Below are 15,061 nucleotides of genomic sequence, written 5' to 3'. Positions count from 1 at the left end.
TACACTGGGCTCCTGCTCTTCAGAGCAAAGTTGGGGGGGGGGTCTCCTTCCTAGGAACCAGGCTCCCAACACAACACTGCTAGTCACAGTTAAGAGCAAGGAGAAAGCAGCACAACTAGAGACAAATACTGGAACTTAGGAGCACCTGCACTACTGACTTACAGTCTGATGCCGGGAAGCTGAGTGCAGTGAGCACGTGTCCCGTTCAAACCTCATGTCTGCTACTTATAGAGAGACTTTGGGCAAGTTCTTGAAGCTCTTTGTGCCTCTGTTTCCCATTGGTAATAGTTACCTACCTCAGAGGTGTGTTTTCCTATGAGGCTCGGAATGATTAAGACATACAAATTGGCACATAGGAAGCACACATTCAATAATGATTCCCTTTGCTAACCATTTGCAGCTGTTTCTGCTACAAAGCTTTTCAAGTGACAAGGAGCAGCCCCTTTCAGTGAACTGACCTATCCCTGGGAAGAATGGGTACAAATGGGCAAGGAGACAGGATTCTTGAGCATGGCGCACAAACAGGAGAGGAGCTAAACTTGCCACAGTTAAGAAAGGCATTTTAATGCATATAGTTAAGGAGCAAGGAATTATTTTCTGAGTAATAGCTATTAAAGCCAGTGGGAAGTAAGAAGTTAATAAGTAGGAGATCCATTGTTGAGCATCACCAATGACATGCCTGTTGAATAACGCTATTAATAGCTTTCTAGTAAAACAACTCAGAAGTATTTTGTCTGTTTAGATTTAGAATCTACAGCCCAGGGACATGAAATAAATTGACAAGTGAGTCCCATTGTCTCCCAACACAATACTCTAGCTCAGTGGTTCCAAAACTCTGTCATCAAGTGGGAATTCAGACTCTGAGGCTCCACCCCAGCAAGTCTGATCAGAATGTCTGCAGATGAGACTGCGGATGAGAAGTCTGCATTTTTAACCAGCCTTTGCAGGTGAGCACAGGGGTCCATGGACTACACTCTGAGAAGCACTGCTAGGCAATCAATGTGCTTGGTCCCATCCAAGGATCAGAGAGCAAAGAGACTTAGGTGAGTTTGCAGCATCTAAGTTAGAGCAGTGGTTCTCAACCTTCCTAATGCCGCGACCCTTTAATACAGTTCCTCATGTTATGGTGACCCCCAATTTCATTGTTACAAATTGAACATAATTAAAGCATAGTGATTAATCACAAAAACAATATGTAATTATATATGTGTTTTCCGATGATCTTAGGCGACCCCTGTGAAAGGGTCATTTGACCCCCAAAGGGGTCGCAATCCACAGGTTGAGAACCGCTGTCAGTTATAGGAAGGCAGAGAGGTATATTACATGTAACGGGGTACTCACTGGCCTTTGTAAGAAGCTAGGAATATTCTCTTCCTGCTCAAAATGTGGAGACAGGGCTCTAGATTTATGAGACGTCACAGAGCTGCACTTAGGACCCAGGTATTTGGACATGAAGCCATGTCCACCAATTTTAGGATCAGTCCTAGATAAGATTCCCGGGACTCTCGCCATCCTCAGGAAGGAAAACGCTGATATCACCAACAGTGATTCCAGGGGACCAGAGGGTGAGGGAGTCAACAGGATTCAGTGCTTTCCTTTCTAGAAACCCCGTCCTTCTTTTGAGGGTATGTGTTTTGCTCTGCCTTATAAATATGACCCAAGTCCCATGAGGTCATATGTGCATAAGGACCCATAAGGCTCAAATATCTAGAATACTTGATCTTCTTACATCAGGACATGTAGAAAGGAAGAAACAGACCCGAGGCTTAAGAAAAACCTTGGCCTGGAATGTTCCGGTCAAAGTCTCTGACTTCCTTTCTGACTTTCCAATCCCTGAATTGGAGCAGAAGGCTGCAGGAAAGTAAGGCTAAAGGTTCTTTTCCAAGTTAGGGTAGTTCTTCCTCTCTCACAGCCTTTAACATCTCTGCTTTATGCGAGGACAGAACAATGTGAAAATAATGGAATTTCAATCAAACTGCAAATACAGCTTTCCATTGGCCTTTATGTGCACTCTACCCAGAGTAGGGACCCTGGAGTCCCCTGAGAAGCCAGGTGTGACAGAAATCATGTTCCAACAGCGTATAGAGAGGATGGGGTCCAGAACATGTTCCGAACCAGTTTAAACATTTATGTCCTCAACTGAAGAGACCCACCAAACCGGTGGCGGTGTAGCCATGCTCCGTAAAGCTCAGTAGAAGTGGCTCCTATCATTTAACCACAATTATAAAATCCCGTAGTGCCGTCCCCAGTGCAATGACAATCCTGACAGAGCTGCCCGAATGGCAGGGCTGCTGGGGGGGGGGGGGGCACACAGTAAACGGTCACATGGGGGGACCTTAGCAGCTCCCACGGTGCCTCTGCCAGGGCCAAACCAAGTGTCCAGCCATCGTGTCCTCCATCACAAAGGTTAAAACGAAATACAAAGTTGCTAGTGGTCCTCCTCGCCCCGCCCATTCCCCCCAAAGGCTCTCAGAGGAAGAAGCAAACTCTGCCAAGGACAGTACAGTACCTAGAGTCTTTGGGTCCAGTACCTAGGTCCTAGACTAGACACTAGCTTCTGAGCTCCATAAACACGTTTCTCCCGGTACTCAGGCGCCGCATTGCCACGTGACTGACAGCCTTCCCTGGCTTCCAAGGCCAGGACTTTGCCTAACCTTAGGAAAAGGATGCCAAGGCTACGTTTTACATGATTGGTTCCCGTGGAAGGGCCAACACTTGTACAGCACAAATGGATGGTGGGAAGGCAAACCGGAGAAGTTCCTTGGGGAGGAAAGCGAGCTTTCTCAGAATCTGGGCTCAGCAGGGGCTATAGGGAACACCCGGACACACACACACACACACACACACACACACACACACACACACACACACACACACAGGCTCAGGTGAGCACGCAGTGGGCGTCCCAACCACACTCCCGCGCGGCGCGCGAATCAAAGCCCGTGACCGGGAGCCAGGACTTACCGCCAGGACGCTCTGGGCCAGGAGCCCCGCTGTCACAGCCCCCAGCAGCAGCCACCTGGGAGGGAGAGGGAGGAAAAGCGCCGTGAGCGTGCGCCCCGATTTGGCAACTCCAGAAAGTGACCCGGGGAAGAGGCAGAAAGTCGCTTACCGCCGCAGGGCAGGGCCGGACGCCCGGCACTGGTCTCGGTCCATGATCCCGGTCCAGCCTCCCTGGGCTCGGGTCGGTCCCTCCTAGCGTGCAAGGAGAGACAAAGCGGGCTGAGCGGGGGCCGGGGAGGGAAGCATCCTAGCCGCCGCCGCCTCCGCCTGAGACGCGGGAGAGTGGGGTGCGCCCCCCACCTCTGTGCTGGGGTGACGGAGATAGAAGAACGAGGGGCCGTCCCACCTAGGCCCCGGTTGGTGCTGCTAAGCCGCGGCCGCTCGATCCCTAGCCTCCCCTTCCATTCCTAACAGCCTGCACAGGGCGCCCCAAGTGCGTGGCTTCGGCCTGGGTCTCCCCGTCCCGGGGTTGCTCTCACCTCCGGCCCGGCTTCCGCCGCTCAGAAGCGTCCGCCGGCGGCACCCCAGCAGCGCGTCAGCCTCTCAGGCTCCCCGGCCGCCGGCCTCGGGGCCCGCGCGCCCGCCCTCGGCCCTCCGTGCGGTCGGCGAGCGAGGGGACAGCCGCAGGGTCGCGCCGCGGCAGCCGGAGCGCAGAGCCCTGGCGTCCCAGTGCGCCGGCAGCCACACTCCCGGGGCCGCGCGCTCCCGCCGCCTCTTACCCGCGCCACAGGGTCCTCCCCTTTGAGACGCCGCCCGCGCGCCGCCGAGGGGAGGGGGCAGCGCCAACAAATTGAGGAGCTCGCCTGGCCTCGCTCAGGTCTCCGCCGCAAGCCGCCGCGCCCCGGACGGTGCTCCGCGCCCGCGCGCCGGCCTCCGAGAGCGAGCCGCCCTCCGCGGCCCGCGAGCGCCCGCCTGCCGTCCTCCACCGCCCGCCGCCGGCAGCCGCCGCCCCGGGCGCGCCACCATGGGGCCCCGGCTCGGCGTCTGGCTGCTGCTGCTGCCCGCAGCCCTTCTGCTCCACGAGGAGCGCAGCCGAGCCGCTGCGAAGGTGAGTCCCGGCCGACCCGACTCCCCTGCGCCCCGCCCTGCGCCGGGGCGCCCCGCGCTGCCCCTTTGTCCCCGGCGCGAGCCTCCCGCCCGCCCCTCGGGGGCCGTTCGTGGCACGGCCAGGTGCACTCTCCCCGGTCTCCGCCGGTGATCCCTGCGGGCTGCGATCGCACATCCATTAGGGAGCCTCCTTTGTTGTGGCCTGGGTAGGGGCGAGTTAGGGGACTCCTCAGGGCCGGGGGGCAAGCGAGCAGAACCGGGTGCGCAGGGGATGGGGTGAGGGTGCCCGGGAGTCAGCGGGATTTGAACTCGTACCTCCGGGCGCTCAGCGGCTCACCGCCTTCACCTGCAGTGGGTGCCCTGGTGAGTCGGGGGCGGGAGGGGCGGACACGCGCTCCCCACGCCGCTCCGAGCCCCGCACATGTGCCCAGGCGTCTCTTTGGGTTTGTTTCTCTCGATTTTTGGAGACTCTGGTAGTTGATGCTGAACAGTAACAGTCTGGGCTGTTTGCCTGGAAACAGCTGTATCTTTGCTTTCCCACGACTTTTATGTTGCTGAAGCACGCTCAAGAACAGAAGTGGGGCTCTTCTGCAATGCAGCTTTAAAAAGTTCTTATACTCCACTTGTTGCCTTTTATTAATATATACTTTAAAAAATTATAACCACATTTATATTTTTGAGTGTGAAACCAAAATGAAACTCCATCTCATTGTTCTGTGTACAAATTGTTTTCCTACTTTTCATTTCCTCTGGCTATGTGCTTGCCCGGAAAGGAGCTGGGAGTTCAGTTTGCAGGGGTAACGGCTTCCAGCTCTGGACTGTCCTTGATGTTCTGTTGTTCTTTCCTTTTTTCCTTCCCTTCAGACAGAATAAAGACCTCAGCTGTTCCGCACTGCAAAGCCATGTAGACAAAACCGCGGGAAGGTGGCGTTTCTAAACACATTTTGCAGCACCCCCTGCCCTCCCCAAATGTTTAAAATGATTTTGCTACTTGCTACATTTCCCACTGATTCTTTTACTGTTTCAAATCCTGATCTTGCTCTTAGATTTTTTGTTTGTTTTTTTACTTCTCTTCTGGAAGAATGATACTAACTCCACTTCACTGTATATAAATTATTAACTGTTACATGCCAGAATAAACTGGGAATATGCACACATGTCTCATCATCCAGAGTTTGACTTCTTGCTGGCAGTGCCTTCCTTGGGTAGTGAAAGGACTAATGATTACACTAGCAGTTAACTTCAGATTGTTGCTCCTAGCCTAGCGTCTAGCTAGCCTCTCGCACTGAAGTCAGTTATTTAAACACTCTCCAGTGATGATGACAAACTACTTTCAGAAGAGGAGGCTCCAGAACACTTTATTGTAGAAATATTGACCAAAAATGTAACACTTCCAAGGAGAGATTGCTAAACCTGATGGCAATGAGAGAAAGTTTTCTACTTAGAAATATGAACCTATGTTTGGAATCAGATTTTAGAGTTTCTGATTTATAATATTAACAAAGTGAAGCTAATTGTAAGAGCTAGCTGTTCAAAGAGACAGGACTTTAAGGAATGAGAACTCACTTATGGAAACTCCTGTTCCTACCTGGGGAATAAAACTCATTACTCTTGAATCGGGGATTTTTTTTTTTTAACTTCCTTTTATTCTCTAAAGCCCAAGTACATTCCTGTCCACTAGCTTTGCTCTATCCCTCAAGGTATCACATAGTGTTTTAAGAGATTTGGCATGTGGACACCCTCTGATTACCAATTGACTTAACAGATATTATCATTACACTATATTTTTTTCTTGGTATCATTACAGAGAGAAGCATATGACTTATGGGTATATAAGAAAATCCATTTAAAAATAATAACTGGTTATATTTAAAATTGTCTCACTTTTCATGCCATCAATAACTTTTTTTTGCTTAACTCCTATCAAAATCAGCTGTTAGGTATACAAAAAAGTTGAAATAACCTCAATATTATCCCAAGCAAAATATCATTTAAAAATATATTTTTGAAGGACAAGATGTTACATGTCAATCAAACCCTAATTTAAAAGCTAACACAAATTATTCTTTGATTACCCGCTTCTTGGAGTATCTGGATCACACTTTACCTGCATTTGTATGCCAAAACATCACCTACTATGTGCCAGGCACAAATTGTACTTATTTATTTTTCACATGAAAGTATTTGATTGTACATTTGACCATATCTGCTCTGGTTATATTGTGTCCATTTACTAGTGGATGGATTTTCTAAGCTAGTGTTTTTTTTTTGCCGTACTTACCCCAGTTCCCTTCCCCAACTTTTCTTTCTTAGGCAAGGAAGGAGGAACAGGGTGCAGGCCTGAGACAAAAATGTGCTCATAGTATTTGGATGGCAAGTGCCATGTGTTCTCAGCCATGCAGTCATACTGAACTGAATGAATTGTTCCATCCACAGCCTCCAAATTACCCCCTCCAATGGGTCTGTGTGATGTTCCTTAACAAGTTATTTCTTGGGGACAGAAATGTGAACTTTGCCCAAAGTGTGTTGATGCCTGCCTATCAATATTGGCATCTCCAGACCATGAGTCACCACTCCTGTGACCGAATGACTTAGAACTCAAAGGAGTCGAGATTTAATTCCCATTACGAGTAAGGACCACATTCTGTGGGGAAATGTAATTTAACTGAGAACACTTCTGATTTCTGAGTTAGTCCCAATGACAGCAACATGAGCCCAATATCTTGGGAGTGAGACTGGTGAAGATATAATCCAAACCATCATGCTCTTTACATAGAGAATTGGATCAGGGTAAAGAGAAGCATCTCTAATACCAACCAGAAGAAATAATGTACATAAATTATGTGTGCGTAAGAGTGGTACTCTTACACAACTATTAATGGTGTATGTTAGTCACATCACACAGAAGAGGGTGGTTGAGGGACAAGAGGATCCCACCTTTTGTGTCTGCTTTGATTAAGCAAATGATTTTGGAGGGCTCCCCTGTGCCTCAGTTTCCCTAGCTGATCTGTGCCTGCTCCCAGGGCTCCATCCCTTCCTTCATTGTATACATGCTCCCTGAGCAATTCTTCATGCCATGCACTCTGCCAGGTGCTGGGCATACGACAGTGACTGGGACCCACTGTCTGCCCCCAGAAAGGTCACAGTCTAGAGAGAAACACTGAGAAACAGGCAAATACAACCTATGCTGGTAATTGCTACCATCAAGGTACTCCAAGGGCTGCAGAAGCACCTAACTCAGCTTTGGGGACCTCCAGGAAACTTCTGGAGGACATTCCATTTCTAAGTCTGAGAAAGAAATAGGAACTATAAATCCAACATGTTTTTATTTATATGCACTGTTATAGGGCATCATACATGGGTGTGGTAATTCTACTTTGTCCTTTCACAAGTCTAAGGGTCTTTGCCTTTAAAGATGACCCTAGAGTTCCCTCCTTTGAGATACCAAGATGTTATTGTTTCTGGTATCAGCAATCCTGAGAGCTGAACTTTTGCCTCAGTGGGGTAGAGCGAGGATGAGGACACGGTCTAGGTCAGGAGGGAGAACAGCGATAAGAAGCTCCTCCCTCCCAGCCAGCGAGGGCCCTGGGATTGGTGGTTTCCGTTGGGTTCCGGAGGCTGCAGGCACACAGGGATGTTGGAGAGGTGCAGCTTGGGTGGCTGATTCTAGGCAGGAGCGCCTTTAGGAGCTGACCCAGAAAACCTGCCCTCACTTGGGCAAGGACATGAGGGAATTCACAAAGCCCTACATTATTCATTAACAAGACTGTTGGCAAATTTCTTGGGACTGGTAAGGATGGCCATAACTTGACAAGTTCAGTTATCTAGTTAAGAGCTGGTAAAGATTTCCCAGACAAATTGAACCCACAAGTGACTTTCTAAAACAAATGCTTTTAGCTATCAGGAGGGCCTCAAGAAAGGAATAAATGACAATTCTTGTGTTGATGAAGCACACAATGTTTCTTACAACAGTTATTCCAGAAATTAGAAAATAATTAACCTCATTAAAATGTCTCTCAAGCAGATTTGATATTTTGAGTTCTTGGGCTAGAGTAAGCAAAAGCAACAATAGAATGCCTAAAATAATATCAGTAGACTCTATTGTTTTTCCTGCTATTATTAAACAACCAGTAAAAAAATATCAGCTATAGAACAATACAAAAGACATATTCCTACCATTCTTACTCATACAATGAAAGGGGATGTAAACCAAAATGTGTCTCAATTGTCAATTTCTTTTGAGGAGTTTAACACTAAGGATCACTCTGGGTTAATATTTTTATAGTCTGATACACAGTGAGCTAGGTCCATCCTGTGTTTCTTCTTCATTGTTCTCCTGGTCTTACTCCTGTAACACAAATATGTTCTAGTGTTCTTTCTATTTCTCTGTTCTTTTCTCTTATTCCTCTTCCAAAACCTTCAGTGTAGGTATACCATGAGGGTAGGCCTCAGCTGGCTTCTCTCTTTTCTCTACCCTCACTTCCCTGGGGGAGATCTACTTCCTTGATTCAGTACCTTCTGTGAGGTTGACTCCAAACCTTTTAAAAAAAATTCCAGACTGGTATATTCCTATTCCCATGGAACATCTCACCTGAGCTGTCCTGATTTGATCGCAGACTTAGCAAATATGTCTAGAACTGAACTTATCTTATGCACAGACCACCTGTGCTTCCTAACTCTCCCATTTTGGTCATTGGCACCACTGATGTTTCCTGATGCTTGGCCTCCAGACCATGACTAAATCTGGAGACCTCACCCTTCCTTCTTTTTTATCCTCCATGTCACTCAGTCACCAGGTCAACCCTTCTTTGTACATGCTTCTTAGAGTCCCTCAGACCCCCACCCCATCCCTGCTTTCTCTTTCCATGGCTGTGACCCTGTTTGACCCATGGTTGTCTACTCGCCTTGTACTAGGATTGCCACAACCCTCCTGACTCCTGCCCCTTCTTTCAGCCTTGATTTCACTCCAGCCCATTCCTCATATTGGTGTGAGGCTTTCTTCAGAGATCCTGTTTATGATCACATGATTCTACTGCTCAGGATCTGACAATGGCTGCCTACTATCTGACCATAGGTTTCCATCTCTTTGGCTGGGCGGGTTTTTTTTTTTTTTTAAATAAAGTCTTTATTTTTTAGAGCAGTTTTAGGTTGAAAGCAAAATTGAGAGAAAGCTGTGTCTGCACAAGCATAGCCTCTCCCATTACCAACATCCCCCACCAGAGTGGTACATCTGTCACAATTGATGAACCTATATTGACACATCATCATCACCCAAAGTCCATAGTTTACATTAGAGTTCCCTCTTGGTGTTGAATATTTTATGGGTTTAGGCAAGTGTATAATGACCTGTACCCACCATTACAGAATCACACAGAGTATTTTCACTACTCTCAAACTCCTCTGTGCTCTGCCTATTCATTCTTCTCCACCCTGAACTTCTCACACCAGTGATCTTTTTACTGTCTCCATAGATTTGCCTTTTCCAGAATGTCTTATAGTTGGAATCATTCAGTATGTAGCCTTTTCAGATTGGCTTCTTTCACACAATAATAAGCATTTAAGGTTGCCCCAAGTCTTTTCATGGCTTGATAGCTCCTTTCTTTTTAGCCCTGAATAATACCATTATCTGGTATATCACATTTTATCTATCCATTCACCTACTGTAGAGCATCTTAGTTGCTTACAAGTTTCAGCAATTTTGAATAAAGCTGCTATAAACATCCCTGTGTAGGTGTTTGTGTGGATATATGTTTTCAGCTCTTTTGGATAAATACCAAAGCTTGTAGGGTAAGAGTATATCTAGTTTTGCAAGAAACCACCAAACTGTCTTTCAAAGTGGCTGTACTATTTTGCATTCCCACCAGCAATGAATGAGAGTGCCTGTTGCTCCACATCCTACCCAGCATTTAGTGTTGTCAATGTGTTGGATTTTGACCATTCTAATAGGTGTGTAGTGGCACCTCTCATTGTTTCAATTTGGCTTGGTGCATACACTTCCCAATATAGATCCATGGACTTTACCTGGCCTTATTCTTCTCTTCTCCCCAACATGCAAGCTGGGTAATTGTCAAGAAGGACTAATCTCCGTGTTCCAATAATCTTATCGAGCCTCAGTCTCTAACCTATTAAATGAGGATAATACAGGGTCTATGGATACCTTCCAGTTGCTCAGTGCACAAGAAGCAAGTAAGCATTCAAGAAATGTTGAGGACATGGCTGGAATCACATGTCTGCTGGTTTGACACCTCTGACAACTATGAGATGCGAGGACATAGCTTCTTTTTAAAATGCCCCCACTGTCTGGGGGAGTGCCTGGCAATGGAGGGGAATCAGTAATTACTTGTCATTGGTTCTCATGTTTTTAGCTGTCATTCAGCCAGGACCCTGGGAGAGCCCTGTGGAGCTGTGTGCTGGCTCAAGTCGATTCTGTTACATTGCTGACCCCTGTGGCAGTTTGAAGGAACACAAGATAAGGAATGCCAAAGGAAGGTGTTTCCTCTCAATTTGAAATTTAGAGTAGATATTCCACCACAGACTAAACACAACTCGGAAATATATACGATGCTGAACTCTTTATGTAAATAGTTTATTCCATGGTTTAGTAATATTCCTGGCTTTGCTACTTCGGGTTTTTAATCTGAATGTTATAACAACGTTTCATGTCATATGAGTTTTAAAGCTTGCTTGATTTGTGGTCAAGTAAAAGACAAATATAAAGTCTCTGAATCAGATATTAAAGCAATGTACTACTACCATGTGGGCCTTCGTTGATCTCTTCCTGATAAAGGAGAATTAATTATCCAGTCTCCTCATCTTTTATTGCTCTTGGAATCAATAGTACTTTGTTTATTACCAAATAATGAGTGTACTGGTGGTATTTCTTTCTTATTCGGATGACAGCAAGAGTAAGAGTATATCTAGAGAAACAATATTGGCTGTGAACTGGAAGAAGCCAGTTTGATGTTAGTTCCTAGTCTCATTTCACCAAATACACCAACAATTGAAGAAGCCATTTGTATATCCACTCAGAGAGAGTTTAGCTGATTAAATGAATTCTGTCCAACTGAGTGGAATATTTGGATAGTATTCCTGTATTTGACATTAAATGAAAATTGTTAAAAAAGTTTATTGAGTTTCTGCGTTAGACAAGAAATATATTCCTTTATGAAGAACAAAACCCAGAGTTTTCTCATTGTAATTCAATGCTCCTCAAATTATTTGCACAAATTGCTCCCAGCAGCCATTGACACACCTGGGGATGAGGAAGGTTTGGAGGATAGTGATACGTGGCAGCTCGTGTCTTCATTTCACTGACAGAAATCTTACCTCACACTGGTCTTTTAGCATATGGGCATTTTTGAGGATAGTAAGTCGATTGTGGTTTCCTGCTTCAGAATGTTACACAGAAACCCAACGATAACTATTTTTTATGTGTTTTTTTTAAATTTCTATTAAAGATACGTTAATTAATGTATATTTCAATCAGAGGAAGATTTGGCTTCTACATCTCTAACAATACTTTATTTTTATAATTTAAGCATATTTTGTAATATGCAAAATGATAAAAATTTATTCTCAAATACACAATTAGCCTATTATGCAACCAAGGACTTATTTTTGCTCACAGGAGTATTTGTTTCTGAGTGATCCAAGAGCATCAACTTTGAAATGTTATATTTAAATGTAAGCAACTACTTTTCCTAATTACCTTTAATTTTTGAGTTGCATTTTAGAATTTTAAAGAAGAATACAATAACATTTTAATGGCATAGAGTTATTACTGAGTTGCATGAAACTTATTTGCTAGGTCACAACTATTCCTGTGTTAGAGCTTGAGTTAAGGTGATTATTATTACCTATGACATACGAGGGGGAAAGGCCACAGCACCATAGTTTGGTCCATATTTTTTTGGTAATGACTATTTGGAAAATACTTAATCTAGCTTACATTTTAGATAGAAGTCATATACTACCTGAGGGTTCAGCCTAATTCCAAGGATTCTAAAATTGGCCAGGCAAAAGAAATGTCTATTTCTCTCAGAAGCTTGCAGTAAAGGGAGATGTACACACAACTTATTGGAAAGACAATTACAACGTTTTGAATACATCCAGAGAGGAAGTTAGTCCGGCCACAGTTGCTCCGCATAGGGTAGTGGTTAAGTTCATGGTGCTGGTTTGGATCCCAGCTGTGTCTCTTATATCTGTGTGACTGCATGCAAGTTACCTACTTCTCTCTGCCCATATTTCCTCATGTAAAATTAGAACAAAAAATAATGCCTCACTTGGAGAACACGTATGAGGATTAAATGAGTTAATATTTGTAAAGCATTTATATAGTGCTGGCTCTGTGCTAGGCACTATTCTGTTTGTTAAATTAAATTGCGCAACAAATAGCCAAGTAATTATACATCAAGTCATCTTGGGGCTGGAGAAGACCATAGAAGGGTCACCTGTGCCGGTAGTTCTCGAACTTGAGCTCACAGCAGAACCATCTGGAGGGCTTGATGAAACACAGATGGGTTTCTGATTTGGGGGATGTGGGGTTCACCTGAGAATTGCATTTCTAACAGGTGGTGTTGATGCTGTGGGTCTGGAGACTATAGATCTCGTCCATTCTCTTTATTTTACTGGAGCAGCAGTTTGATGGATGTGAGCTATAACAGGCTATTCTGGGACATTAGTTTACACTCAAATGGAAGCGGAACCATTGCATTTAAAGTGACTTTTTCAGTTCTCATTATCTTCTTTTTTCCTTCTTATTGGTTCTTGCTACTGCCAGCAGTTTTATTTTCAGCTCTGTGATGCTGTTTGGAGGGTTAGGAGTGGGAAGAAGGGTCTAGAACAGTGGTTCTCAACCTTGGCTGCACATTAGAATCACCTGGGAATCTTTTTGAAATATCCTGATTTCTGGACCTCCTCCTCCCGAAATTCTGTTTCTTTGTTACTAATGTTGTGGCCCCACCCCATAACAAAGAAACAGAATTTCCAGAGGATGAGGCCCAGAAATCAGGATTTCAAAAAGACTCCCAGGTGATTCTAATGTGCAGCCAAGGCTGAGAACCACTGGTCTAGAAGCATGCATGTGTCAAGATGCTCAAGAATTAATTTGGAGAGGGCTTCGCTGGTGGGAGGTGAGGACAGCTGATATCTAGAGAAGATCCTGGTCCACTGTGATCCTCCTCGGAACATGGCACATGAGGTTTCTCATGATTATGTACTTTGTCAGAGTTTTGCCAACTTTAGTGACTACATTCATTCCCACGCACCTGCTGAGAATGGGCTTGGACTGTATTCTTAGAGACTGGCCCAGGGCAGAACCCAGTCAGAACTTGTGAGGCCAGAAGCCCATCATGTGATTTCAACTTCCTGCAGGGTCTGCCCTCATTCACCTCTTCTGTGCCTTGGCCACTTGGCCCCCTGAATGAGGAATTTCTGTTTTATATCTTATTATGGCCAAACCCATTTCCTGAAGATTGAAGATCCTTTGGGGTTATTGGTTTAAAATAACTCCTAAATTTTGGTCAGGAAATGGCCTATAAAATTAAGATGGTCTTGCCAAAACAGAAAAATGGGTCAGTGATGGGAAAAAAATACTGCAGTGTGGGTAGTTCGACCTCTGGGTCAGATGTATTTTGGATAAGTACATAGACTTTGTCCAGAATCAATGCCATTCACTGATACACTGGAGAGGGCACACTCTTTATTACATAGGCTATGCAGCAGGCAGTCTTCTTGGTCCATCCCTCATTCATTCCTTATCTTTAATAAACACTTTTGCATGGAAACACACTAACAACAAATGCTTCTTAAAGCTGTTGGGTGCCTTAGTAATAATTAGATTTTGTTTTCCCAAATACTTCAAAATAATAAGATTGTATTTCTTTATTCTGGGATTAGTTTTTTTAAACTTTTTAATTATCTATAATTAATCATTTTTTATTTCTTCTTGACCTTAGATATTTTCCCTTCAATGTGTGTTTTTTTCCTCTTGACTAATAATTCATTTAAAACATACATAAGTTTGGGCATTGTTTTAGGCTATAAGCCACATTTATAACCAAACTCCCAATGTTTTTTATATAGTGAAAATAAACCAAGTAAGGTTAAGAATTCACTTAAGCACATAGCACAAATTGATAGGCTGATAACTCAGTTTTTTGATTCTGGCATTCAAAATCTGTTCAACAAATGTATGTTGAGCACTCATGCAGGGTCAGAAAATATGCAAGTGATTAAAATTGGTTTTATACTTTGTATTCTAATATATGCCCAAGTTAAAAGAAGAATAATTCTAGTAATGGCATAATAACTGTTATACGGAAACATTAAAACTGTCACTGTTCTCTTTTTGCCCCCCAGATTTTCACTGAAGTTGTGCTTTTTAGAAAGAACATCACACAATCACAGACTCTGGAGCCAGATCACATGTGTTTGAATTCTTAATTTACCAGTGACTAGCTATTTGACCTTGGGTGACCTATTCAACCTCTCTGTGCCTTAGTGTTCTCATCTGTAAAATAGAAATAGTGATAATATTCCTTTAGAAGATTGTTTTGAAGATAGTACATGTGCTAATATGTGTAAAGCACATACATGAGTGACTGCCATATGATGAGTCCAAGAAATATGCGCTCTTATTGTTGATTTCACTGTTACATTATTGATAGTCATCTGTAACTAAAAGTACACTGACTAAAAATACCTTTTTTTTTTCTAACTTCTATTTCATTCCTTTAAATGAAATAAACTTCTTGGACAAATAAACTTCTTACAATCCTAACATATACTAGTAAATGTTAGGATTATAATGAGATTCAGGCACTAAAATTAACCAAGTATGTTTTTATTGCATATTTTTAAGGGTATAACTCTACCCCCAAAGTATTCCAAGATGGAAGACTGGGATTTGAAGCATGACAAAAATAAAGGGAACAGAGGCAAGTTGAAGTGAAATATGTTGTCGGGATTCGTATAGGAAGTGGCAGCATTTCCTCAGTTTCGAATTTTTGTG

The 15,061-nt window shown here is 44.3% G+C and overlaps 2 protein-coding genes across 4 annotated transcripts in view; one reads left to right on the top strand and one right to left on the bottom strand.

Moving 5' to 3' along the window:
• COL4A2 (collagen type IV alpha 2 chain) overlaps nt 1–4,508 on the bottom strand; it is a 184,728-nt gene extending 180,220 nt beyond the window's left edge. The window contains exons 1-3 of one of the 3 annotated variants that reach the window (XM_059685107.1): nt 4,366–4,508; nt 3,113–3,195; nt 2,965–3,019 (exon numbers count right to left, since the gene is read on the bottom strand). In XM_059685107.1, the coding sequence (XP_059541090.1) occupies nt 2,965–3,019; nt 3,113–3,156 (99 nt within the window). In that variant the 5' untranslated portion in view covers nt 3,157–3,195; nt 4,366–4,508. The other 2 variants (XM_059685106.1, XM_059685105.1) reach the window with 2 other exon arrangements.
• Nucleotides 3,918–15,061, top strand: part of COL4A1 (collagen type IV alpha 1 chain) — a 140,703-nt gene continuing 129,559 nt past the window's right edge. The window contains exon 1 of the mRNA XM_059685108.1: nt 3,918–4,051. Within this exon, the coding sequence (XP_059541091.1) occupies nt 3,968–4,051 (84 nt within the window). The 5' untranslated portion in view covers nt 3,918–3,967. The remainder of the gene's footprint in view (nt 4,052–15,061) is intronic.

The sequence above is a fragment of the Myotis daubentonii genome, chromosome 2 (genome assembly GCF_963259705.1).
Source record: "Myotis daubentonii chromosome 2, mMyoDau2.1, whole genome shotgun sequence".
Lineage (NCBI taxonomy): Eukaryota > Metazoa > Chordata > Mammalia > Chiroptera > Vespertilionidae > Myotis > Myotis daubentonii.
This window is presented reverse-complemented; position numbering and strand designations above follow the sequence as displayed.